This window comes from Zosterops lateralis (assembly GCF_965231275.1).
Source record: "Zosterops lateralis genome assembly, chromosome: 31".
Lineage (NCBI taxonomy): Eukaryota > Metazoa > Chordata > Aves > Passeriformes > Zosteropidae > Zosterops > Zosterops lateralis.
This window is the reverse complement of record NC_139791.1, coordinates 3,425,026-3,451,559: the sequence shown is the minus strand read 5'-3', so window position 1 is coordinate 3,451,559 and position 26,534 is coordinate 3,425,026. Positions and strand designations below refer to the sequence as shown.

Here is a 26,534-nt window from a genome sequence, read left to right as displayed (position 1 = left end):
AGGTATCTGTTCACACCAATAGGTATCAATACCCTCCCCATCCTGGGCAGTTCTGAAAAATCAATTTGCCATTGCTGCCCAGGCCCATAACCTTTCCCAATTTGTCCAAGCTTTGGTTTAGGACTATTTTCGGGATTCGTTTGGAGGCAAAGGCTACACTGGTGAGTCACTTGAATTACTGTACTTTGCAAATTTCTGACTATGATTCTGTCCTTCAAATAGTTATACAGAGCATCTATTCCCCAATGTGTTTTCTCATGTTCCTCTTTCACCAATGACCATAGCATGTAAGAGGGGATCACAAGTTTTCCTTTCCCTTCATCTTCATCCCCACCCTTCTTAGTTATAACTTCCATTTTCTTTCTCAATCAGCCTCTTGTCCTTTTTGTTATACCTTGGCTTACCTTCAATAGAAATCTGTCCATCTGGAATTAAGGCTGCCTCAACTGTCTCAATAATTACCTCACCTTTAGCTGCTTCTTTTGCCTTTCTGTCTGCCAGCTCATTTCCTTCCTCCAATTCAGAGCTCACTTTTTGGCGTACCTTGATGTGCATAATGGCTACTTTGTCAGGTACCTGGACTGCCTCCAATAGTTTTATTATCTCCTGTAAATGTTTGATACTTTTCCCTTGTGAGTTCAACAGTCCTCTTTCTTTCCAGATGGCTCCATGAGCTCCAAAATGCATACCTCAAGTCTAAATAAATATTGATTTTCTTTCCTTTTGCCAGTTCTGAATCCCAGGTTAAGGCAATTATTTCAGCCTTCTGTGCAGAGGTGTTGGTTGGTAATGATCCAGACTCTATCACTTCTCTGCTCGTGGTAACTGCATACCCAGCATGTCTTTTTCCACTGATCACACAGCTGCTTCCATCAGTGAACCAAGTCTCAGTGTCCTCGAGAGGGGTGTCCTTCAGATCTGGGTGACTGGAGTCACCCAGGTGGCTTCCATGGTCTCCAGGCAATCATGGATCACTGGTTCTCCTGTACCCCCACTGACAAAGGGAGCTGGATTCACAAGATTAGTTACCACAATTTCTACAACATCTTGCTCTACCATTATGGCTTTGGATTTCAGGAATCTCTGTGGGGAAAGCCAGTGTCTGCCTTTTACCTGCAGCACTGCAGACACTGTGTGGGACACCAGCACAGTCATCTTCTGGCCTAGGGTGACTTTGTGTGCTTCCTGAATGTTCATCACCACTGCAGCAGCGGCTCTGAGGCGCCCTGGCCATCCCTTGGCTGCTGCATCCAGCTGCTTGGAAAAGCAGGTGACTGCCCTGTGATATGGGCCCAGGTCCTGTGCCAGTATTCCCAAAGCAATCCCCTGCTTTTCATGAGAGAAACAGAAAGGATGGTTTACTCACGTCCGGAAGTCCCAGGTCTGGAGCTGACATGAGGGCCTTCTTTAGTTGGTCGAAGGCTCTTGCTGCTTCTTTTGTCCATTGCAGGTCTCTGTTTCTTTCCATAATCAAGGCATATGGGGGATTGACTAACAGCCCACAATTGTAAATCCACAGTCTACACCAGGCCATCATGCCCAAAAATGTTCTCAATTCCTTTACTCTCTGGGGTTTTGGGCTCTGGCATATTGCTTCCTTGTGGTCCTGCCCTAAGGTTCTTTGTCCAGCACTGACCTCATAGCCCAGGTAGAAAACTGTTTGCTTCACTGCCTGAGCTTTCTTCCGGGATACTTTGATACCCTTGTAGACCCAAAAAGTTTAGGAGGTTTACCGTCCAACTCACACATGTGTCTTGGGTTTGAGCAGCTATCAGGAGGTCATCTACATACAGTAACAACTCTCCTTCTCCTGATGGGACTTCCCAGGATTCCAAATCTTTTGCAAGTTGGTCTCCAAATATTGTGGGAGAGTTTTTGAATCCTTGGGGTGAAACTGTCCATGTAAGCTGAGTTATGGGCTCACTCTTGGGCCTTTCCCATTCAACTGCAAAAATTCTCTGACTGGCTTCATGAAGAGGAAGGCAAAAGGAAACATCTTTCAAATCTGAAATGGTAAGCCAAATTAGTTCAGGTGTTAAATGGGTTAACAATGTGTAGGGGTTGGCAACCACTGGGTGTGAATTCTCAGTTATCTCATTAACAGCCCACAAATCCTGGACTACTCTGTATGATCCATCAGCTTTTAATAGGAGTATTAAAATGAGACTGGCACTCTTTTAAATAGCCCCATCTGCAAAAAGCTAGGGTCAATTACTGGGCTATCCCTTCCCCACCTTCCTTTTTTAAAGGGATACTGTTTAATTCTAACTGGTTGTTTTCCTTCCTTAAGTTTAATTTGCACTGAAGGTGCATTCTTTGCCCTCCCTGGCATGTTAGAAGCCCATACCCCAGGAAATACCTGATCCATTACTTTCCTGTTTTTCTCTTTGCACTTTCACCTTTGGTCTCATTGGCTATTGACATTAAACCTACAATTCCACATATTGTTGATCCTCAACATCCAAAATAATCTCTCTGTTTTTGAATATTACCTTTGCTTTTAGTTGCTCCAATAAATCGCTACTCAAAAGTGCTGATGGGGCATTGGGCATGTAGAAAAACTTATGAATTCCCCATTGTTTCCCAAGTTTATATTTCAGTGGTCTACAAAAATATGCTCTTTCAGATTGGCCAGTTACCCCCTTTACCATAACACAGTCATCTGTTATAGGTATTAAAGTTTTATTTAACACTGAGTACATTTCCCCCATGTCCCCCAAAAACTTAATTTCATTTTCTTTGTTCCCTAGCTTGATTATTACCAGAGGGTCCCTTAGGGTAAGAGTCTCCAGTCCTCCTCAGTCTTCTTTGATGTGAGCAACCACCCCCTCCCCTTTTCAGTCTCCTCTTCTTTGATCATCACCCTTTCTCCATTCTGGGCACTGTTTTTTCCAGTGTCCAGATTTCTTACAAAATGCACACTGGTCTTTCCCTAGTCAGGGTTGTCCTTGCTTTGGTGGTCCTTGTCCAAGTCTCTCTGTTTCTTCTTCCGTTACTACTGCTACCAATTTTCTTATCCCTTGTTTGTATCCTTCCTCTCAATTGCTGAAAACTCTTCATGCCTCATCTAGCAAAATCTCTACCCCCATTGGCCCCCAAATCTTTTGAAGTTTGCACCTAATATCCCAAAATGTTAGCCAATTTGCACTGAACCCCTCGTGAGCCCTCTACGACTCAACAAATCCCTCTGCCGGCAACCAAATCCTGCTGTAACTTGCAAGCAGACTGCATAGGTTTGAGCTGAGTGTGGGACATCTCCCACAACTTACAAACAGCCTCCTAGCCACACGTATGCCTTATAGGCCACAATTTTCAATTTTTAAAGTTACTGTTTTGTCTGGGATTCTGGCAGTCCTTGTCTGTCCCCGGATGAACAGCTGGGGAGTGGAGGCCTCTCTCCAGGGAGATCCCTGGAAATAGGACATCCCTGGAGAGACATCCCCCAAGGGATCCATGACCTGAACTGCTCTCACAGCTGAACAGAACCCCGTCCTGTCATGGTTGCCAATTGATTTGTATAAAATTTGTAAGATCACAGACAAAAGACTCTCTAACAAGTTAAAGTTAGAAAGTGATGCGCTTTATTCTACGTTGGACGACATGGGGAGTAGCCTCCTAAAGGTGTGTGCACCAATCAGAAAGCTCTACCCCTCTATTTATTTACAAAAGTCTTACAAGTTCACTCAATTATTAAAATGCCTATACATATGCATAATCCTAGCACTGCCTATCCCTGCTTCATATTAAAATGAGGCCAAAGTCATTTACAGTTGCGAAATTCTTCTCTCAAATTGGATTGGTGGTCCTTGAAACGGGTCAGTGGTCTTAAATGATGAAGTCAGAGATGTCTTCCTCACAGTGACCTTTGTACCTTCATCTTGTGGGCAGGCCATGTGACCTCTTGGGCATAGTCCGAGTGATCGTGCTGGTTCAATTAGCTTCTCTGTCCAGGTGCAGTCATGGTTTCTTCCATTATCTCAATGGTCCATCTATCGTATTTCCTCTTACAAACACAGCTAAAATGAACAAGTAATATATTACCTATGCTCTAGCTTAAGCATCTAATAATTATAAACTCTTCCACTTCATCTCTACTCTTCCAAATTAAATCCTAATCAATATAAATGCCTTCTATCCCTTAGCTAAAATCGTAAATCTTTAATTTCTTAACTCAAGGCACTGCAGGACACTGCAGACAATTCCTGAAGCACTTGGAGGATGATCCGGATCCCCAAGGGATGTTCCCATGGTGCCAACTCAGGAACTGAAATGGGGAGTGGGGTCAGAGAAGAAAGGACAAACAGGGATGTTTGCAGGGAAGGGGACAAGGATGCGCACTAGGAAGAAATCTGAACAAGGAAAGAGGAAAGAAAGCAAAGGTGAAGCAAAGGAAATTATCAGGGCAGTTTGGGGATGGCTGCCAGGCAGCCCTGTCTCTGAGCAAAAACGTCTGCAGTGGGACAGAAATATCAGAGCTCATGGGAAAAAACTTTCTGTGTGACCTCAGATGCCACGACAAAAGTGAGGAGTTTCCCTCCTGTCCCCCAGCCCTTCCTGGCCCCAGGGGCTGATGGCATTTTGTGCTCCCTCAGGGTCATCTCCCCACACCAACACCATGGGAGTGCTGAGGCCTGCTCTGGGCACTGCAAACAGGGGCTCCTGAGCCAGTGCTGCCATGCCTGTGCCTGCAAGGATGTGGCACCTGTGTGAGCTGGGGGAGAGGCCAGGGCTGCAGAGGGGGGATGTTGTTGGCAGGTGCATGAGAACGCTCTGGGACGCTGCCCTGGGGTGTCCAGCGCAGTGGGGATGGATCAGCCCCTGCTCTGCTGCTCCTTCCCATCTCCCCCAGGGACCTTGCAGAGCCCCAGCCCTGCTGTTTGTCCCCAGCCTGCCCACAGCCACGCTGGGGCTGCTGACGGGGCTTTTCTGTGCTGAGCATTGGCCTGGGCGTGTTCTGGAGAGAGCCTGGGCAAGGAGCCTGGAGCCCCCAGGCCCTGCCCTGAGGCATCAGCGCTGCCCCAGCAGTGCCCATGGCCTGTCCCTGCTGCAGCCCCGGCACTGCCACCCCCAGCCCTGTGCCCGGCCCCGAGAGCCCTCAGGCCCTACAGCAACACCAGGGCCAGGAGGGCAGCGGGGCAGGGCCACGGGAGCAGCACTGGCAACACCAAGGGCTGCTGCTCCTGGGCACAGCTGCTGTGCCAGCCCAGATCTGCCCCCAGCTCTGCACACAGACATTGCTGCTGCAGTGACAGAGAAGGGAACAAAAGGGGGATCTCCAGTGAAAATTTTGCTGGAAGATCCTTTAGTTCATTTAAAGCCACTGAGAGCACAGCACCTCAATGATACAGTTTGTGGCCACAAAAAATGTGGAGAGAAACGAAACAAGAAAGGGCACAGACAAGGCCTTGCTTTGTCAACACTATTGAAAACAAAAGGAAATAATAAATACCCAAGAATCAAAGCAAAAGTTCTATCAGAAATTACTTTTATTAGAACAGATTTGTAGAACCCAGCATTTTAGTGTTTTTGAAATTGTCCAGTGATCAGTGTCCAGACTGCAGCCTTGAGCTCCTGGTTCCTCAGGCTGTAGATCAGGGGGTTCAGGGCTGGAGGCACCACCGAGTACAGAACTGACACTGGCAGATCCAGGGATGGGGAGGAGATGGAGGAGGGCTTCAGGTAGGCAAATATGCCAGTGCTGACAAACAGAGAGAGCACGGCCAGGTGAGGGAGGCAGGTGGAAAAGGCTTTGTGGCGTCCCTGCTCAGAGGGGATCCTCAGCACAGCCCTGAAGATCTGCACATAGGAGAAAACAATGAACACAAAACAACCAAAACCTAAACAGATACTAACAGCAAGAAGCCCAAGCTCCCTGAGGTAGGATTTGGAGCAGGAGAGCTTGAGGATGTGTGGGATTTCACAGAAGAATTGTCCCAGGGCATTGCCATGGCACAGGGGCAGGGAAAATGTATTGGCTGTGTGCAGCACAGCATAGAGAAAGGCACTGGCCCAGGCAGCTGCTGCCATGTGGGCACAAGCTCTGCTGCCCAGGAGGGTCCCGTAGTGCAGGGGTTTGCATATGGACACGTAGCGGTCGTAGCACATGATGGTCAGCAGGAAATACTCTGACCCCAGGAAGAATAAAATCAGAAAAACCTGTGCAGCACACCCTGAGTAGGAGATGTTCCTGATGTCCCAGAGGGAATTGTGCATGGCTTTGGGGACAGTGGTGAGGATGGAGCCCAGGTCGGTGAGGGCCAGGTGGAGCAGGAAGAAGAACATGGGGCTGTGCAGGTGGTGGCCGCAGGCCACGGCGCTGATTACGAGGCCGTTGCCCAGGAGGGCAGCCAGGGAGATGCCCAGGAAGAGGCAGAAGTGCAGGAGCTGCAGCTGCCGCGTGTCTGCCAATGGCAGCAGGAGGAAGTGGCTGATGGAGCTGCTGTTGGGCATTTCTTCACTCTGAGCATGGTGGGCTGTTGAAAGAAAACATTGACAAGCTGTGACCATATTGTTTTAGTCAATCCTTTATATTGTATTTGGAATCCCTGAAAAATCACTATGTTCCCCTGAGGGAACTTTGTTAAACTTTATTCACTTTGGGTTTCTGCTGCTGCTGAATTATTACTTCATCTTAATCACTACTCTTAGCGTGAACACTGAGTAGCCCAAAGGGAAAATAGAGCTCCCTGTACCCCAGTGCAGTCAGAAATTTTGGTTTCACACAGGTCCCCTTTGCTTTTTACACCTCCCTCTATTTCAGGGTGATTACAATAAAAAATTTCTTGAAAAAAAGTAGTCTTTTTGAAGGGTCCAAAGTTAATTTCTCTAAACCCTTCTTTTCCTCTGTGCAGCTGGACAAGGACAAATACCAACATTGATCTGGCTCTCTGCTGCCTGGAAATGTGCCTATAGGGAGTTGTTTCTCCCTATCCAAGCCTTGTCCCTGCCAGTGCTCCCAGAGCCCAGACCAGCCCTGGGGGCTCAGCTCTGCCCTGCACACCCCTCCCAGCACAGGCCACTGCCCAGGGGCATCTCCCTGGCACCAGGGCCTTAAGGGCAGCTCAGACAAACAGAGATGCTGCAAGCCAAGGTGCTGCTGGGGCTGTCTGTAGGCAGAGGAGGGTGAGGAGGCACTTTCTGAGGGAGCTCTGAGGCAGATCTGCTGATCCCCAGGGTGACAGTGCAGGAGTCTCAGTGACACAGAGAACCCTGACAGCCCCTTTCCCTTTCCTTTAGGAGAAAGCTGAGAGCAGCCCTGGCCATGCAGCACCATCTCCACAGCAGGAGGAATCTACCCTGATGGGGGTCACTCCTTCCACCTCCAACTTCTCCCCACAGTTCATGGGAGCTCCCAGGCAGGCTGAGAGCTGCCCCTGGCAGGTGGCAGATGCCCTGGCCTGGCCAAGAGCCCTCAGGGCTGCAGCACCTGCTCTGCACCACAGCCCTGGGCAGCCCTGGCTGCAGCCCCAGCCTCAGCCCCTGCAGCCGTCCCTGGCAGCAGGAGCCGTCCTGCCCTGTCCCTCTGACGGTGCCCAGGGCAGCCCCGCTCTGGAGCACATCCTCCCCCAAAGCAGAAAGGGCAGCAGAGCCATCCTTACAATGCTGTCAGTCCTGTCCTGGCTCAGCTTTAGGAGATCCCTGCAGCCAGAGACTTACTGTGTCAGAAGTTGTGAAGATTTCTCCATGAATGAGCTCAGAGTTGTCCTTGCAGCTGCTCTGAGCCTCAGTCTGCTTCACTGCTCTCAGGTACCTTCAGGCAGTGCCCTCAGCCCTGCTGGGCTGGGAGAGGAGCTGCTCCTCAGGAGAAATGTCTTTTTGAAGCTCTCCTTGATTGCCAGGGGCTGCCTCTGTGCCAGGAGCCCAGCCCAGTTTAGCAGCACAGACACAGCACTAGGACTTTAATGACCCTCTTGGAGGTTTAGTGCTGAGTCCCTGAGAGTCAGTTAAATAAATCTCTCAAGAATACAAAGTCACACACAAACTCCAAAGTTTCTTGAAGTTTTAATGGGTCCCACTGAGGGACACGACTGAGAAAGTGTCCCCAGGTTCCAGTTAGAGCAGAACACTGCAGGCAGTGATGACAGGTGGGGACAAACAAGGCAAAGGTGTCTCCGATGCTGAGCAAACCTGGATGTGTTTCAGGAATGCCAAGGGCCAAGGCCTGAGCCCCAGCTCCTGCCAAGGCACATCCTGTCCCTCCCTCAGTGCTCAGGGCTCTTCCCAGGCCACTGGGATGTGGGGATGTGCAATGCCAAGGGCAGGACCATGGGGAGGCCCCTGCCAGGCTGCTGAGCAGGGCCAAGGAGGCAATGAGGCCCCAGGGCTGCAAGGGTCACTTGTCTCCTGCTCATGGCTCAGGCCCAGGCCCAGCAGCCATGGCCCAAGTGCTGCAGGAGTTGGCTGTGTCAGGGCCTTGCAGCTGCTGCCCATCCCTGTGCCCTGTGCAGCCCAGGCTGTCCTACGGTGTCCATGCCCTGCGCCTCTGTCCCTGCAGGCTGTCGTCATCCCCCGGCTGCCCCACCTGGCTGGGCCCTTCCTTTGCTGACAGCTCTGCCTCCTGCCTGCCTCTGCCTGGCCACACACAGCCTTAGGCTTGTGCTCCAGACTCCTTCTGGGGGATGTGTTCCTCCACAGTCCTGCCCTGGGAAAAAAAATTCATTTTTCTTTGTCCCCAATCTGGGCCTCCACATGTGTTCTTGGTGTCATTTTTTTCTTTTCTACCTGTTCTCTGCTATGTCAAAGGATCTACCGTCTCTGAAACCACCCTTCAATCCCACCCAGGACTCTCCTTTGCTATCTCCAGTCTCCACTCCACAGAGCCCAGGGCTCCTTTGTCCCTTTACAGTGGTTTGTACTTGAGGCCACAGACACCCAGTCAAGAAGGATGCTTCTTTTCTATGTAAAGGAAACTACAGAAACTCCCAGGTTTTGAAGGGAGACGAGAGGCACTTACCAGAGGCCAAGGGATGCCCAATCTGTCTGTCTTTGTAGGTTTTGTCTGAAAGCAACCCTTGGATATATGGGGAGCTCTGGAGGTGAAATTCCATTTCAGCTCTGATTGTCTGAACAACATGGACAGTTCTTTTCCATAGGAAGGAATGTACAGAGCCCCAGTGTTTCAATGGCAGTGAGAGCTGCCCCTCATGAAGCCAAGGGAACCTAGACACTCCTGGCAGCTTTTGTCTGGAATCTATCCTTTGATATAAGGAATTTTGGAAGTAGAGTCCCAATTTTGCCCATGGGCCACTGGACTTGAATGAATTTTTTTTATCCATGGGAAGAGAGGCACTACCCCTAGTGTTTTGAAGGGAGATAAGAAGTTCCCCCAAGAGGTCAAGGCCAGCCAGAGCTGTCTGTCCTGGCAGGTTTCATATGGGAACATTCCTTTAATATAATCAAATTTGGAAGTAGAATCCCACATTTGGCCATGGGCATCTGGAGAAGGAGAGTTCTTTCCCACAGGAAGGAATGCAAAGAACTCCAGGGTTTCAGGGACAGATGAGAAGCAGCCCTCGACATGCCAAGGTCAGTTGGACCAGTCAGGCAGCCCCCAAAGGCCCAGACGGACAGACCTCTTCCATGTTCCCTTGGATCCATGGAGTCCTGCAGCATCACAATTGCCCCTTGTTCCACAAGGCCCTTGTAGTATCGCAAAAGAACTTTGTTTCCATGAAACCCAGTGATATCACAGTGATCTCCTTGCCTCCACAATGTCACAATGGCCACTTGCTTCCATGAGACCTTGCAGTGTCACAAAGGTTGCCTTGGTTTTGTGAGATCCTTTGGTGTCACAATGGCCTGTTGGTTCCATGGGGACTCACGGTGCCAGAATGGTCTCATTGCTTCCATAAAGCCCTTCAGTGTCACAATGGGCTCCTTAGTTCCACAAAGCCCTGAAGACTCATTTCATTCAACAAGGCCTCAAAGTGCTACAATTGTCTCCAGGATCCTATGAGGATCAAGGATGTAACAAGGCCACCTTGGTTCCATGAGGCCCTGAAGTATGGAATGGCCCCTTGATTCCATTGGCCCCTTCACTGTTACATGAGTTCTTAGTTCCATGGAGCCCTGCAGTGTCACAGTGGTCTCATTGGTTCCATGGTGTCACACAGTGTCACAATGGCCCCTTGGTCCCAGGGGGCTGTACAATGTCACCATGATCTCGTTGGTTCCACAAGGCCCTGCAGTTCCACAATGGCCCTTTGGTGTCACAAGGCCTTGGAAGTGTCACCATAGTCTCAGCAGGTTCCCTGCTGGTTCACAATGGCCTCCTTGGTTCCATGATGCCCTGTCATGGTATCCTTGGTTCCACAGAGTCACAATGTCCCCGTGGTCTCATGGAGCCCCACAATGTCACTGTGACCCCCTTGATTCCATCAGGCCCTGCTGTGCTACAGTGACCCCTTGGTTATACAAGGCCCTGCAGTGTCACAATGGCCCCTTGGTTCCAGTGGGTCCTGAAGTGTCACAATGGGCTCCAGTGTTCCATGAGGCCCCACAATGTCACAATGGACTTTTGTTTCCATGAGCTTTCATACTGCCAACAACAGTCTCCTTGGTTCCACAGTGTCACAAGGGACCCTTTGTTCCATGAGGTTCAGTAGTGTAACAGGGACACCTTGATTCCATGAGGTTCTGTAGTGTCCCCATGGTCTCTTTGGCTCCACAAGGCCTTGCTGTGCCACAATGACCCCTTGGTTCCATGAGGTTCTCTACTATACACAGATTCTCCTTGGTGTGAGAGGATGGATTGTAAAGAGACTAGAGATAGTGCTGAAGGCAATCTCACCCCTGATAATGCAGCTGTATTGATTACCAAGAGTGGGAACATCTTTCCCCTAATAGATCCCCTATGTGCAATGAGAATGAGTGTTATAAAATAGTGGGTTAGCTGGTTGAGGGTCAGTTGGAGTCTGCAGGCTGTGCTGTGAGGAAGAAGGGTCAAGCAGGCATGTGACAGACAGAAAGGGTCAGGCAGTCATGCAAGGGACAGGAAAGAGCCAGTCCTGCAGAAGGAAGAGAGCAGGAAGAGAGCAGAAAGAGCGAAGGAGTCAGAAGGCTGCGTGGAGCTGCCCATGGGTAGGGTACAGAGAAAAAGGTATGAGACGTTTTAGATAATAATGGAATGATGCCTGCATCAGTCGTGACTCCACCATCAGCTGGTGCCCCCTATGAGGATTGGGTGACATTGAATGGGGACCCCAACGTGATCCTGGCAGATGACTACAGACCTAAGAGCAGTAAGATGGTGGAGCCCAGCTGAACTGAGCCAGGTGGACCAGGAACCTGAAGGACTGAGCCAGGTGGACCTGAGAGCCTAAAAGCAATGTAGGCAGCCCTGAGAGCCTGAGAGTCCGGGTGACCTATGAGACACCGACCCCAAGGTCCGGCCGCAGTTTGCGGATCCTGGGGCGGCACGTGCCAGTGCTGGTGGCAGCACGGCGGAGCTGGAAGGGGCGGCAGAGCTCTGAGAGGTGGAGTCAGAGCTGCAAAAAAGGAATGCAAGAAAAGCTTGGAGTGACCAAATAAAGCAAAAGAAATCACAAACAAAACAACAACAACAACAACAACCACCAAACAAACAAAAAACAAAAAAACAAACAAACAAAAAAAAAAACCCAAAAAAACCCCCCCCAAAAAAAAAACAAAAAACAAAAAACAAAACAAAACAAACAAAAAAAGGACGTGACCAAACTCAAAGAGAAGAAATGTTATGAAAACAAGGATAGAACTGTGTGATCCCCTCACTCAGAGGGGCCACAAGTTGTGACATGGATGTGGACCCTCAGAGGACAAGCAGGCAGCAGCAGGTGAGAACATAGAAAGCTTCCTTTTTTTTCTGACTCCATCACTTATATACACTTTTTACAGAAGCCCAGGATTGGCCAAAGAAGGTTACAACCTCATGACCTAATTGGTCCCTCTTACTATCAATCAAGTTCTCCTCCCAAAAAAGAAGTATGCAAAACACATAGATAATTTCTAAAAATACATATAGTTTACATCAAGCAGTGTAAGAATCATGCTGCAAAGATTCAAACACCTGAAAGCAAGAAAAATCAGGGCAACAGACTTGAGTCATGATTTCTGTCTCTCTACCTCCTACTGAAAGTAATGGAACAGAACAGGACAGCCTTGGAGAAGCAGATAAAGGATGTAACTCCAGCAAACAGAAGTCATTCAAAGTGCAAGCAGGATGCCAGCTCAGCTCTGCAAGGCTGAAAAAACAGAAGTCATGCAAAACAAGGATATTGCCTTCACTCAAAAGTGGGGGTCAAGGAACAGCCACCTAAAAAGGACATTAGACATTGAAAACAGAGCTCAAAGAACCATGCAAGGACTTGTGATAAGGGGTGCAACTATATCAAATAAAGTCAAAGGAAGTGGGGATAGCTCATGAATACATAATATGTGTGTGCAATAAACTCTATTCATGCCATGCTCAGTGCACTCGAATGGTGAAAGGATTGCCCAAGTGACCAGCAGACTGTAATAAAGAACACCTGCTTTCAAATACTCAAAATTGTGTTTAAAAGTTTTTATCCAGTGGATTTCAGTACCAATGGTGTCCTTGACTCCATTATGCTCCCCTGTGGCAGGACATCCCCCCTACTACAGAAGAGCTTATCTGCAGCTGGTGTGACAGCTCCAGACATTCTCTCCCCCATGTGAAGTGATGAGACAACCTTGGCCACTTGGTTGGTATGACTCAGGGAGTTGCTACATCCTCTGGTGCTAGGAGTAGAACTGCCAGTAAACAACTGGGTGTCAGAACAGATAAGGGGAGATAAACCAGAGATTTCTGACTGTAAAGACACTACTTTGACAACTATGAAAGCTACACCATTTCCCACAGAGGTAGAAGCCTCCTAAACACACTCTGGAAATGTGCAGGGACTTCTCCCAAGAGCTCAGATGCAAACTCTGTGGATACTTTCCCAGAGAATTGAGAGAAGAATTCTAAGTGTACCCCATCACCAACTTGATGATGATACATTGAATCCTAAATTATACTATTTCTTTGCTAGCTGTAATATGGTACCTTTAGACTACTAGTAGTTCTTTTTTGTTTTATTCCAGTGTTATACCTAGTCTGTTAATTTTTTGTCAAATAAATAATTCATTTGGTCATAGACTTGATCTGCCATTATTAAGAACCTGAAACTGAGAGCAATCTGGGCTGCAGGCTGCTCCAAAGAGATCTACTGCCAGAAATCTGAATCAAAGGCAGGACTTGTCTAAGCTCTCTTTCCATTCACAACACCCAGAGTTTCACAATGGCTCCTTGGTCCCATGAGGCTCTGCGGTGTCACAATATCCCATAGTTTCCATGAGCATCTGTACTATCACCTGTGTCCTTTTTTCCATCGAGGCCCACAGTGCCTCAATGGCCCCTTGCCTTTATGTGGACATCCTGTGTCACAAGGGCTTCTTGGTTCCATGAGCTTCCATAGCGTTACCATGATCTCCTTGGATCTCCAAGCTCTTGCTGTGTCACAATGGACCCTTGGATCCATGAGCTTCTGTAGTGTCACCATGATCTCCTTGGATCCACAGTGTCACAATGGACAATTGGCTTCATGGGACTGCAGAGTGTCACAATAAATCCCTAGTTCCGTGAGGTTGTGTAGTGTCACCATTGTCTCCCTGGTCCAATGAGGCCACTGAGTGTCACAATGGCTGCTTGGTTCTGTCAGCTTCCATATTGTGAACAATGGTCTCCTTGTTTCTGCACAGTCATAATGACCCCTTGGTTCCATGAGGTTCAGTCTTGGTTTGAAAGGCAGGTGTCTGCTAGGGAAGGCAGGAGCCTCCCTTGGAACGGAGAATGTAAACCCTCTCCCTTGGAATCATTATAATTCTGAAATTAAGGGCCTCTCACTCAAAAAAGATATGAGAATCAGAATAACAGTTCTTTACTAGCATGTATAACAAGGCAAGCAAACAACAACAACTGTGGCATTACCAACAAACAGACCCAGGCCCCCAGTGAGCCCTTCTCGGCCGCGGGCAGTTTCCCCTTTGGTGCAGTTCCGGTCACAGCCAGCAGGGGCGCTGGTGGCTCCCGGTGGGCGGGGCAGGTGCGATGATTCCCCCGCGGCTGCAGGGGGCGCTGTGGCACGGGCTCGGGGAGCGCGCGGGAATGGCGGCTTTGTCCCAGCCGGGAGGGATGGAAGAGAGGCCTCGCTGCACAAACCCCTGGGGCTGCTGATCCCAGGGCCCTGGCAGGACTCTGGGGAGCAGCAGGCTGGAACAGCAGGGATGAGCAGAAATCCTGGGGCGCTGGACGAGATGTATCAGACACTCTGCGGCGATTGCTGGGACTGCGGGACGTCCCCGCAGGGCAGGGGGTGCAGGGCCCAGCAGCAGGAGAAAGGCAGCTCCCAGCTGGGTTGTAGCAGTGGTGGTGAAATTCCTTTCCCCAAGCAGCAGCTTCACAATCCTCTTCCCAAAGCTGAGAGTGAGTGAGAAACCCCAACTGCCCCAGTCTCGTCCTTTACCTGCTTCTCTACCTGTGATATGTCTGTCTGTCTGAGAGAAACTCCCAAAAACCAGAGGAGTGACACCAGACACCCTCCTTCCCTGAGGCGTGGCCACCTCCCCCTATCTCAGGCACTCAGCTCACTGCATGTCTTAGCAACTCAATGTGAAATGATTCCACAAGTAAAAAGAAAAGAAAAATAAAGAAAAGGAAAGGAAATCCAACCACCAGCTGGTTCCTAAATGTCACTGGTCTCCTTGGTTCCATGTAGCCCTGCTGTGTCACCACAGCCCCTTGGTTCAATGAGTTTCTGTACAGTCAACAATGGTTCCTTTGTTCCAATGAGGCCCCGCTATGTCACAATGGACCCTGGGTTCCATGAAGTTCTTGAGTGTCACAAAGGCTCTTTGGTTCCACGAGGCCCCACTGTGTCACAATGGACCCTCTATTCCATGAGGCCCTACAGAATCACAGTGCACCCTTGGGTCCATGAGGTTCCATCATGTCACAGTGGACTTTTCATTCCATGAGCTTTTGTAGAGTCAACAACAGTTTCCTTGGTTCTGCAGTGTCACAATGGCCCCTTGGTTCCATGAGCTTCTGGAGTGTAACACGGTCACCTTGATTCCATGAGGTTCTGCAGTGTCACAATAGAAACCCTTGTTCCATTAGGCCTCCAAGTTTCACAATGTTTGATTCCATGAGGCGGCACCACAATGTCCCAATGGACCCTTGGATCTATGAGGTTCCATAGCATCCCAATGGTCACTGTGGTTCCATGAGTTTCCTTAGTGTCACAATGGTCTCCATGGTTCCCTTGGGCCCTGCTTTGTCACAATGGTCCCCTGGGTTCAAATGAGGCTGCCAGGACAAACAGCTCTGGCTGTCTTGTTTTCCCAGGATCCACCTCTCTCCTCTTCTGCCTTTGAAACACTTGGGCTCTTTGCTTTCCTTCCTGGGGAAAAGAACCATCCTACTTATCAACGCAGAAATGGCCGAATGTGGGATTCCACCTCCAAAATTCCCTATATCCAAGGATTGCTTTCAGATAAAAGCTACTAAGACAGAGAGGTCTGGCTGCCCTTGGCCTCTGGTGGTCACCTTTCATCTGCCCCTGAAACATCAGTGTTCTGTGCTTTCCTTCTTATGGAAAAGAACCATTCTTCTCCTCCAGGCGTTAATGTCCAAAATTGGTATTCTGCCTCTAAAATTCCCTATATATAGGGAGAGATTTGGAGGCCTCAAGAACATGGCTACCATATAGGGACAAAGGAGCCCTGTGCTCAGTGGAGTTGAGACTGAGGACATGCGACCAGAGCCCTGGGAGGGATTGAAGAGTGGTTTTAGAGACGGTGGATTCTTTTGACATAGGAGAGAACAGTCAGAGAAAGAAAAACTTAATGCAAAGTGAAGCTCGGGGGGACAAGATTGAACACAAGGAGGTAAGGAATTTCTGTCCCAGGGCAGAGGTGGGCTACAAAACATCCCCCAGAAGGAGTCTGGCGCAACCCAAGGCTCTGTGTGACCAGGCAGAGGCAGGCAGGAGGCAGAGCTGTCAGCAAAGGAAGGGCCCAGCCAGGTGGGGCAGCCGGGGGATGACGACAGCCTGCAGGGACAGAGGCGCAGGGCATGGACACCGTAGGACAGCCTGGGCTGCACAGGGCACAGGGATGGGCAGCAGCTGCAAGGCCCTGACACAGCCAACTCCTGCAGCACTTGGGCCATGGCTGCTGGGCCTGGGCCTGAGCCATGAGCAGGAGACAAGTGATCCTTGCAGCCCTGGGGCCTCATTGCCTCCTTGGCCCTGCTCAGCAGCCTGGCAGGGGCCGCCCCATGATGCTGCCCTTGGCATTGCACATCCCCACATCCCAGTGGCCTGGGAAGAGCCCTGAGCACTGAGGGAGGGACAGGATGTGCCATGGCAGGGGCTGGGGCTCAGGCCTTGGCCCTTGGCATTCCTGAAACACATCCAGGTTTGCTCAGCATCGGAGACACCTTTGCCTTGTTTGTCCCCACCTGTCATCACTGCCTGCAGTGTTCTGCTCTAACTGGAACCTGGGGACACTTTCTGAGTGGAACCCATTAAAACTGGAAGAAACTTTGGAGTTTCACTTTACTGTAAAGTCCGCAAGAAGTTTTTTGAACACTCTCTAAGGGACTGACAACACTCTAAACAATACCAAAGCCCCAAGAGGCTCATTAAAGTCCTTGTGCTGTGTCTGTGCTGCTAAACTGGGCTGGGCTCCTGGCACAGAGGCAGCTCCTGGCAACCAAGAAGAGCTACAAAAAGGCACTTCTTCTGAGAAGCAGATTCTCTCCCAGCCCAGCAGGGCTGAGGGCACTGCCTGCAGGTACCTTAGAGCAGTGAAGTAGACAGAAGCTCAGAGGAACTGCAAGGAAAATTCTGAGCTTCTTCATAGGGAGATCTTCACCTCTTCTGACACAGTCTCTGGATGCAGGGATCTCCTAAAGCTGAGCCAGGACAGGACTGACAGCACTGTAAGGATGGCTCTGCTGCCCTTTCTGCTTTGGGGGGAGGATGTGCTCCAGAGCGGGGCTGCCCTGGGCACCGTCAGAGGGACAGGGCAGGACGGCTCCTGCTGCCAGGGACGGCTGCAGGGGCTGAGGCTGGGGCTGCAGCCAGGGCTGCCCAGGGCTGTGGTGCAGAGCAGGTGCTGCAGCCCTGAGGGCTCTTGGCCAGGCCAGGGGATGTGCCACCTGCCAGGGGCAGCTCTCAGCCTGCCTGGGAGCTCCCATCGATGGTGGAGGGGAGCTGTGGGTGCAAGGAGTGACTCCTGCCAGGGAAGGTCCTGCTGCTGTGGAGAGGGTGCTGTGTGGGCCAGGGCTGCTCAGCTTTCTCCAGCTCATACCCAGGTCCTGAGGGTATTTTTCAAGAGCTCATAAAGGGCAGGGGTTTCCTGCTAGAATCTCAGCTTTTCTCAGTCTGTGCTTCCCCTTTTCCCTGGCTCAGGCTGGTGGCAATGGAAACTCAGCTGTGCAGGGCAGAGCAGGGGCTGAGGCTCCTAAACCATCACACTGAGGATTCCTGGGAACCTCAGCAAGTGCCTCCACCTCCCCAGCCTCCAGATCCATCCAGCATCACCTTTCCATGGTGCCCAGGCCTGGGGAGCTGTTCTTTAATCCCTGCAGCCCCGAGCAGCTGCAGGGCAGAGCTGGCCCAGGGGCTGGGCTGGGCTCTGGCAGCACTGGCAGGGAAGGAGCCCAGGCCCACAGGAACAGCTCGGGCTGGGACAGCTCCAGCAGCAGAGCCGTGGGCAGGGAGGGAGGGAGGCAGTGCTGAGGGAAGCCCTGCTGCAGGGGACATGTGGCACCTGCCGGCCCTGCCCTCCAGGGCACACACTGCCCTGAGCAGCACAGCTCCTGTGTGCCCTCCCAGCCAGCACAGCCCTCAGCGCGGGGGCTCGGGGCCCTCAGTCCCCTCCTGGGCCGGCAGAGCAGCCCCAGAGATGAAGGGCATCTCTCCTGCCATGTGCCCATTCCCTGCTGACCAGGGCCTCAGGGCCACTGTCCTGCACTGCTGCTGCCTGGCAGTGGCTCTGCAGGGCTGGGAAAGGGAAAGGCTTTTCCTCAGGGCTCAGCTCTCTCTGTCCTTGCCTTGCCCAGGTGCTCCTGGAATTGCTCTCTGGGAATGGCAGTTCCAGCTGCAGGCTCAGGCCCAGCCCTTGGGCTCCTCCTGTGCAGGCTGAGCACAGCAATGGGGTGTCCCACCTCCCTCTGCCCCAGAGAGCTCCGGGCAGGGCAGGCTTGCAGGCTGGGAATGAGCTGACTCTCTCTGACTTTGGGAAAGGCAGGAGCCACTTTGTGTGCCAGGGATCCCTCTGCTCTCAGCAGTGTCTCCTGCCTTTCCAGGGTAACATAGGAGTGGAGCTCAGAGAGCTGCAAGTCCAGGCAGCTGAGACAGAGCAGCTCCCCTCAGTCTGCACTAAACCTCAGACAATTCTCCTGCCTCACTGGACTCTGTTTTCCCCATGTACAGCAGAATTTCTCATTCTGCCTCCTGCAATTCCCATCCCTTTGCAGCTCCCATGCCTTAAGAGGAGATTCTTTTTTCCAAGTTCAAACACCAGGACTGGCCCCTGCCCTCACTGTTCCCCTGCACTGACTGGGGCTCAGGGATCACTCCCAGGTGTCCTGCAGGTCGAGCTCTGGCTCCCCACTGAACATTGGCCAGCAGCAATCAGGGCTCCAGTCACCCAGGTGAAGGAAATTGTCCTAGACATAGACAACGAGGAGGTGTTTAGTGGCAAGAAACAATCTTTGAGCAAGGGCTTTGACTTTTCTGTGAGAAATCTCCAATCAAATGTCACTGTCTTTCCTCCTTCTGCAGGTTAGGATGTCCAGAGATAGCAAATGTCCAACAGCAGCTCCATCAGTCACTTCCTCCTGCTGGCATTGGCAGACAAGAGGCAGCTGCAGCTCCTGCACTTCTGCCTCTTCCTGGGCATCTCCCTGGCTGCCTTCCTGGGCAACGGCCTCGTCATCAGCGCCGTGGCCTGCGGCCACCACCTGCACAGCCCCATGTTCTTCTTCCTGCTCCACCTGGCCCTCACCGACCTGGGCTCCATCCTCACCACTGTCCCCAAAGCCATGCACAATTCCCTCTGGGACACCAGGCATATCTCCTACTCAGGATGTGCTGCACAGCTATTTCTGTTTGTATTTTTCATTTCAGCAGAGGTTTCTCTCCTGACCATCATGTGCTACGACCGCTACGTGTCCATCTGCAAACCCCTGCACTACGGGACCCTCCTGGGCAGCAGAGCTTGTGCCCACATGGCAGCAGCTGCCTGGGCCAGTGCCTTTCTCAATGCTGTGCTGCACACAGCCAATACATTTTCCCTGCCCCTGTGCCATGGCAATGCCCTGGGCCAGTTCTTCTGTGAAGTTCCCCAGATCCTCAAGCTCTCTTGCTCACACTCCAAACTCAGGGAACTTGGGCTTCTTGGTTTTAGTGCCGTTTTATCATTTGGCTGTTTTGTGTTCATTTTTTTCTCCTATGTGCAGATCTTCAGGGCTGTGCTGAGGATCCCCTCTGAGCAGAGACGGCACAAAGCCTTTTCCACCTGCCTCCCTCACCTGGCCGTGCTCTCCCTATTCCTCAGCACCTCATTTGTTTCCTACCTGAAGCCCCCCTCCATCTCCTCCCCATCCCTGGATCTGTCACTGTCAGTTCTGTACTCAGTGGTGCCTCCAGCCCTGAACCCCCTGATCTACAGCCTGAGGAACCAGGAGCTCAAGGCTGCAGTGTGGACACTGATCACTGGACAATTTCAGAAACAATAAACTGCTGGACAATTTCTGGAAATCATATATAATAAAAGACATTGATACTTCTTGTTGTTTTCATTTTGAAGGTCCTTTTCCTTTGTATGCCTTTTTCAAATATTGTTTACAAAGTAAGGTCATGGTTTCTATGATTTTGTTTCTGTCCACCATTGCTTTGGCTCCAGACTGTCAATGAGGAGCTGCGCTCTCAGTAGGTCTAAATGAAATAACGGATCTCCCAGCAGAATTTTCTGCAGAGAATTCCCTTTTCTTCATTTCTCTGGAGGTGCAGCAGCAATGTCTGGGTGCATAGTTGGGGCAGATCAGGGCTGGCACAGCAGCTGTGCCCAGCAGCAGCAGCCCTTGGTGTTGCCAGTGCTGCTCCCGTGGCCCTGCCCCGCTGCCCTCCTGGCCCTGGTGTTGCTGTAGGGCCTGAGGGCTCTCGGGGCCGGGCACAGGGCTGGGGGTGGCAGTGCCGGGGCTGCAGCAGGGACAGGCCATGGGCACTGCTGGGGCAGCGCTGACGCCTCAGGGCAGGGCCTGGGGGCTCCAGGCTCCTTGCCCAGGCTCTCTCCAGAACACGCCCAGGCCAGTGCTCAGCACAGAAAAGCCCCGTGAGCAGCCCCAGGGTGGCTGTGGGCAGGCTGGGGACAAACAGCATGGCTGGGGCTCTGCAAGGGCCCTGGGGGAGATGGGAAGGAGCAGCAGAGCAGGGGCTGATCCATCCCCACTGCGCTGGAGACTCCAGGGCAGCGTCCCAGAGTGTTCTCATGCCCCTGCCAACAACATCCCCCCTCTGCAGCCCTGGCCTCTCCCCCAGCTCACACAGGTGCAGGATCCTTGCAGGCACAGACAGGGCAGCACTGGCTCAGGAGCCCCTGTTTGCAGTGCCCAGAGCAGGCCTGAGCACCCTCATGGTGTTGGTGTGGGGAGATGAAGCTGAGGGAGCACAAATGCCATCAGCCCCTGGGGCCAGGAAGGGCTGGGGGACAGGAGGGAAACCACTCAGGTTTTTTGTGGCCTCTGAAGTCACACAGAAACTTTGTTTCCATGAGCTGTGAGTTTCCTGTCCCACTGCAGATGTCATTGCTCAGAGCCAGGGCTGCCTGGCAGCCACCCCCAAACTGCCCTGAGCATTATCTTTGTTCCACCTTTTCTTTCTTTCCTCTTTCCTGCTCCAGATTTCTTCCTACTACCCATTCCTGTTTCCTGCCGTGCAAACATCCCATCCATGTTTGCCCTTTCCTTTCTGGCCTCACTCCCCATTTCAGTTCCTGAGTTGGCACCATGGGAACATCCCTTGGGGATCCGGATCATCCTCCAAGTGCTTTAGGTATTGTCTGCAGGGTCCTGCAGAGCCTTGAGTTAAGGATTTAAAGATTTAAGAGTTTAGCTAAGGGATAGAAGCAATTTATATTGATTAGCATTTAAATTAGAAGAGTAGAGATGAAGTGGAAGAGTTTTTAATATTATATGCTTAAGCTAGAGCATAGGTTATCTATTACTTTCTCATTTTAGTTGTGTTTGTAGAAGGAAATAAGATAGATGGATCATTGTGATAATGGAAGAAATCATGACTGCACCTGGACACAGAAACTAATTGAATCAAGCAGGAGAGTTTGGTCTATGCCCAAAAAGTCATGTAGCCTGCCCACAAGATGAAAGTAAAAAGGTCACCTTGAGGAAGACGTCTCTGACTTCATCCTTTGAGACCACTGACCTATTTTAAGGTCCACCGACCCAATTTTTAGAGAAGAATTATGCAGGCATAAAGGACTTTAGGCTCATTATAATATGAAGCAGGTATAGGCAGAGCTAAGATTATGCATATATATAGGCATTTTGAGTAATTTAAGACTTTTGTAAATAACTAGAGGGCTAGAGGTTTGTGATTGGTGTGCACACCTTTAGGAGGCTACTCCTGTGCCACCCAAAGTCGAATAAAGCACACAACTTTCTAACTTTAACTAGTTAGAGTATCTTTTGTCCATGATCTTATCGATTTTATGCAAATCAATTGGTGACCACAGCAGGACTGGATTCTATTTGGCTGTGAGAGCAGTTCAGGTCATGGACCCCTCGGGGCACCCCCAGGGATCTCCCTGGAGAGAGGGCTCTGCTCCCCGGCTATTGTTTGGGGACAGACAAGGACTGCCAGAACTCTGGACAAAGCGGTCTGTTCAAAAATTGAAAATTGTGGCCTATAAGGTGTACATGTGGTCAGGAGGATGTTGGTAAGTCATGGGAGATGTCCCATGCTCAGCTCAAGCCTATGTAGTCTGCTTGTGGGCTACAGTGGGATTTGGTCTGCAGCAGAAAGTTTTGTTGAACCGTAAAGGGCTCGCAGGCAGTTCAGGGCAAATTGGCAAACAGTTTGGGGCAAGTCCTTGTTTACTGTTGCTATTTTATCATCTGTGGTCATTTTAAGTATGTCCGACCCTGAGAGTGACTGTGCAAGTATTTCTTGAGACCTACCCTGGGTACAAAGCACTTGAGGTGTTCTGACCCGCGGTTCCGTCTTCAGGCGACTGACACAGCCGGGAATGAATGAAGTGAGTGTGGTGAATGCCTAAAGCCCTGCATAGCACTGCATGCTGTGTGAATATTTTATTCCTTTGTAAAGAGGCACCTCTCCCCACTGTGACTGTGGGGTGTGTGTACTTCTGGTTATGGCAGATGGTATTTGCTTTAACACCTGGTGTTTGGGCTTAAACAGTCCAAAACCCGGGAGAAAACAAGGATGGCATTTGCTGTGACACTCAGTGCTTGAGTTTAAACAGTTTCCTCCTTGTAGAATTGGAGAGACTGTTCCAGTATAGTATTTTTGTAAGTTTTTTCTATGGGATTTGTGGAGTCGTGAATGCTTTTTAGACTTTGGCTTTGTGAAGGCAGCTTGCCTGAAAGTGACTGTGGCTTTAAGAGTTGTGGTCTATTTTTGAGGTAATATTGACATCTTGTGACAAAAGTTATAATTGCAGCAAACTAGTAACTTTTAGCTGGTTGTGTTGGTGTTTGTTGTTTTGGTGTGTTGAAAGGGGCAGTTGAAGCTCGAGCCTGAGCTGACAGGGTCTGGCTGTCTAGGCAGGCCCTTTTTAATGGTTTCAGTTTGAACTGGACAGTTTTTTGAATGTGACAGGGGGACTGGATCTTGGTGACACGAGAGGACACAAGAACAGAAAAGGTGTTTTGTGGAGGATTATACTCAAGCTCAACTAAAAATAATTTGGCTTTTGATTGGGAATCTCCCTTGATTGAGGGAGGACCCCATTGTTGTTGGGATGAGAGGGAGTAATTCCTTGTTTTGCATGTAGCCTGACAATTTTTCTTTGGAAACTAGATTGGCATCCAGATTGGGTTTTTCTTTGCTGTAAGGAGTATGAGAGCAGGTGGTAATGTGTGTCTCACAAATGAAACCTGCCTGCCCCAGGTGCATTCCAAAGCTGCCATGACATTATAACTGGGAAGCAGCAAATGCTGTGTGTGAAATAGTAAATGTAGTTTGTGAGAAGAGTTGTTTAGTTTCTGGGATTTAGGACATGGACATTTTTGAAGAAGACTGGGAAAAGACAAAGGAACAGTGTAAGTTTGGTAAAAGGGAGAAAAGTCCCTTTTTATAGTGGTTTAGTTGTGACTTTTGGAATTTGAGACACAGAAGGTTGTGTTTGCGGATTGTTAGAGTTATAACAGGGGTGTCTTTTATACGGGAATTGTTATGGCTGGTGATTTGTGTATATTTTAACCTGGCCAGACAGATAGAAGGGATCCCTTTAGCTCAGTAGTCTAGACTCGATCTCTGGGAATTGGTGAACTTGGCTAATTGTTGGTTAAGCAGAGAAAAGGAAAGGGTTTATTTAGGTGGATTATATGGGACCTCTGCTGGCAACTAAGTAGCTTTGGACTGGGAGCAGTGTGCGGCAGAGAATTTAGAAATTCAAGAAGGGGTAAATGGAATAGCCCCCAGCCTCTGTGGGTGTTTTCTGCAGCCCCTGGTGCATCTAGAATTTGGCATTGTGCCTGGGTGATACTGCAGTGTAGGATTTGTGCAGGAAGCTATTATTGCTCTTCTGCAAACCAGCACAGAGAGTGTGCCCAGGGCCAGTGGGGACAGTGCTCTAATTGAGGTGATTGTGAACTGAAAATTTTATAGTTGGTGTGTAGGAGGTCACACCTGGTACCCGAGCAGTGGGTTGTGTGGGAAGAAAATTGGGAAAGGACTGTGAGAGACTCTGAAGTGAAGTTTGGATGGAAGCAAGATAAGAAGCAAAGAAGGAGATAATATTGGTGTAGAGTGCTAGGTTTTGTTAAGGGCTTTTGTGTGACAACTGGTTGCAAGGAAAGGCAGTAGTAGATTGTTTGAGTTATTGGAAAGAGAGTTTTAAATATTTTAGGGAACCCAGCAAAAATAATTAGGACTGAGAGTGCTCAACTTCTTTTACGCCCTGAGATTTTTCAAATTAATGTAAAAGAGCTGGGATAAAATAAAGAAACAATGAAATCTAATCAGAGCAAAGAGGTCCCTGAAACTACTCCTTTAGGATGTATCCTGACACACTGGAAGGAACTGGTGGGTTGCAGTGGTAGAGAAAACAAAAAGGCTCTCGTTAAGTTTTGTACACAATGGTGGCCACTTTACAGGCTAGAAAATGGGGTCAGATGGTCTACAGCTGGGACCTTAGACTATGAGATCCTGTTGCAGCTGATGTTATTCTTAAGACAAGAACAAAAGTGGGAGGAAGTGACATACACCAACATGTATTTTCTCCCTTGGGAACCACCTCAAGTGGCAGAGGGATTGTGGAATTAGGCCTCCCTCTCATCCCTTGGTACTGGCCCTTGAAATGGACAATAAGGCTCATAGAAGGAAACTCAAGCAATGCTGCAGTGCACACTCAATAAACCAGCACTGCACACACCCTGACAAGGTGTATCAAACTGAGGCACTGGAGCAAGAGCTGGTGGGCTTGTTTAGGCAACCCCTTGGAAAGCAAGGGGGGCTGAGAGAAGAAGTAAATTCAGAACAGTTGTTAACTCCAACCCCCACTTCATCTTCCTTGGAAAAGACACCAGTTGAGCCGTCTGCTACCCCACTTACTCCTGACTCCCATGAACCAATGAAACTATATCCACCATTGCCCAGCAGTGACAGTGAAGAAGAGGAGCCCTCCCCAAAAGGTCCTACAGCATGTTGGACCTGAAAACAAACTAGGGAAATCATACAAGAATCCTTAGGAAGGCAGTAGACCCTGAGAGAAAAACAATGTTAATCAAAATTCCTTTTTCTACAATGGATTTACAGGCTTGGGAGAAGATTGCTAAGCACCCCCAAAGTGACCCAACAGGTGTTGCTAGAAAGTTAAAGTTCATGATTAAACAACATTGAACAGAACTGGGCAGACATTTAGCTATTGCTGGATACATTAACTGAGACAGAAAAACAACTGGTTTTGAAAGTAGCAGGGGATTTAACAGGAGATGTTTGTAGAGTAACATAGGATGATGTTAAAGAATTTTTTTCCTCTCCAGGATCTGTAGCCCTGGTTTCGTGCCTGAGATGTTTTGGTTTTCTGAACATCTTTTCCCAAGGAATTTTCTGTAAACAGGAGAAGTGTTTTGTAAAATCTTCCTGTGTTTTCATTCCTTTTCCCAGGAGAGACTCCTTCTTGATGTCCCTCTGGTCTGACCAATGGGATTGAAGAGGTTTGTCTTCTTGTCACCAATCAAATTGGTCTGTGTAGAATAGTATATAAAGGAGTTATATCCCAAAAATAAAGGAGTTGTTTTCAGCCTTCTGAAGTTGGAGTCTGTGTCGTTGTGATGTACAACAGCATTAAGGATTCACATTGGAAACCCAATGAAGAAAGGGATTGGGAAAAATTAGAGTTATCAAGACCTTAGAGTGAAAGGATTAGAGAGAAAGATTCCTACAACCATGAACTGGTCAGCCCTATATGCAATCAAGCAAGGCTCCTCTGAAACACCTTCTGAATTCTGAGATCATTTGTGAGATGCAATGTGTCACTGTAGGTGTTTAGATCACGAATTTTAAGAAGGAATACAACAATTAGTGAATTTATTTTTAGGACAATCCACAGGGGATATTAGGCACAAACTTCAGAAGATTCAGGGGCCAATGGGACAGAATTTGGAGACTTTCCTAGATGAGGTGCGGAGAGATTTTAACAATCAAGAGGAAGGATACAAACAAGGGATAAGAAAATTGGTAGCAGTAGTAAGGGAAGAAGAAAAAAGGAGACATGGACTAGGACCAACAAAGCAAAGACCACCACGACTAAGGAACAACCAATGAGCATTTTGTAAACAATTTGGACACTGGAAAAACCAGTGCCCAGAACAGAGAAAGGGTGATGATTAAAGAAGAGGAGACTGAAAAGGGGAGAGGGTGGTTGCTCACATCAAAGAAGACTGAGGAGGACCAGAGGATCTTACCCTAGGGGACCCTCTGGTTATAATCAAGCTAGGGAACAAAGAAAAGGAAATGAAATTTTTGGTGGTCATAGGGACAACATACTCAGTGTTAAAGCTTTAACACCTGTAAGAGATGACTGTGTTATGATAAAGGGGGCAACTGGCCAATCTGAAAGAGCATATTTTTGTAGACCACTGAAATATAAACTTGGGAAACAATGGGGAATTCATAAGTTTTTATACATGCCCAATGCCTCATCAGCACTTTTGGGTGAAGATTTATTGGAGCAACTGGAAGCAAAGATAACATTCAAAAATGGAGAGATTATTCTGGAGGTTA

General features: G+C 49.5%; 2 protein-coding genes across 2 annotated transcripts; one reads left to right on the top strand and one right to left on the bottom strand.

Annotated features, from left to right (window-relative positions):
• Positions 1-5,517: 5,517 nt before the first annotated feature.
• Positions 5,518-6,450, bottom strand: LOC310920638 (olfactory receptor 14A16-like; the record flags this gene model as incomplete). The annotated part of the gene is made up of 1 exon (XM_083880702.1): positions 5,518-6,450. One exon carries the CDS (start codon positions 6,448-6,450, stop codon positions 5,518-5,520), a length of 933 nt encoding a protein of 310 aa, XP_083736828.1.
• Positions 6,451-18,853: 12,403 nt separating this feature from the next.
• LOC310920604 (olfactory receptor 14J1-like) lies at positions 18,854-19,786 on the top strand (the record flags this gene model as incomplete). The annotated part of the gene is made up of 1 exon (XM_083880664.1): positions 18,854-19,786. The coding sequence occupies one exon, from the start codon at positions 18,854-18,856 to the stop codon at positions 19,784-19,786; it is 933 nt and encodes a 310-aa protein (XP_083736790.1).
• Positions 19,787-26,534: the final 6,748 nt, after the last annotated feature.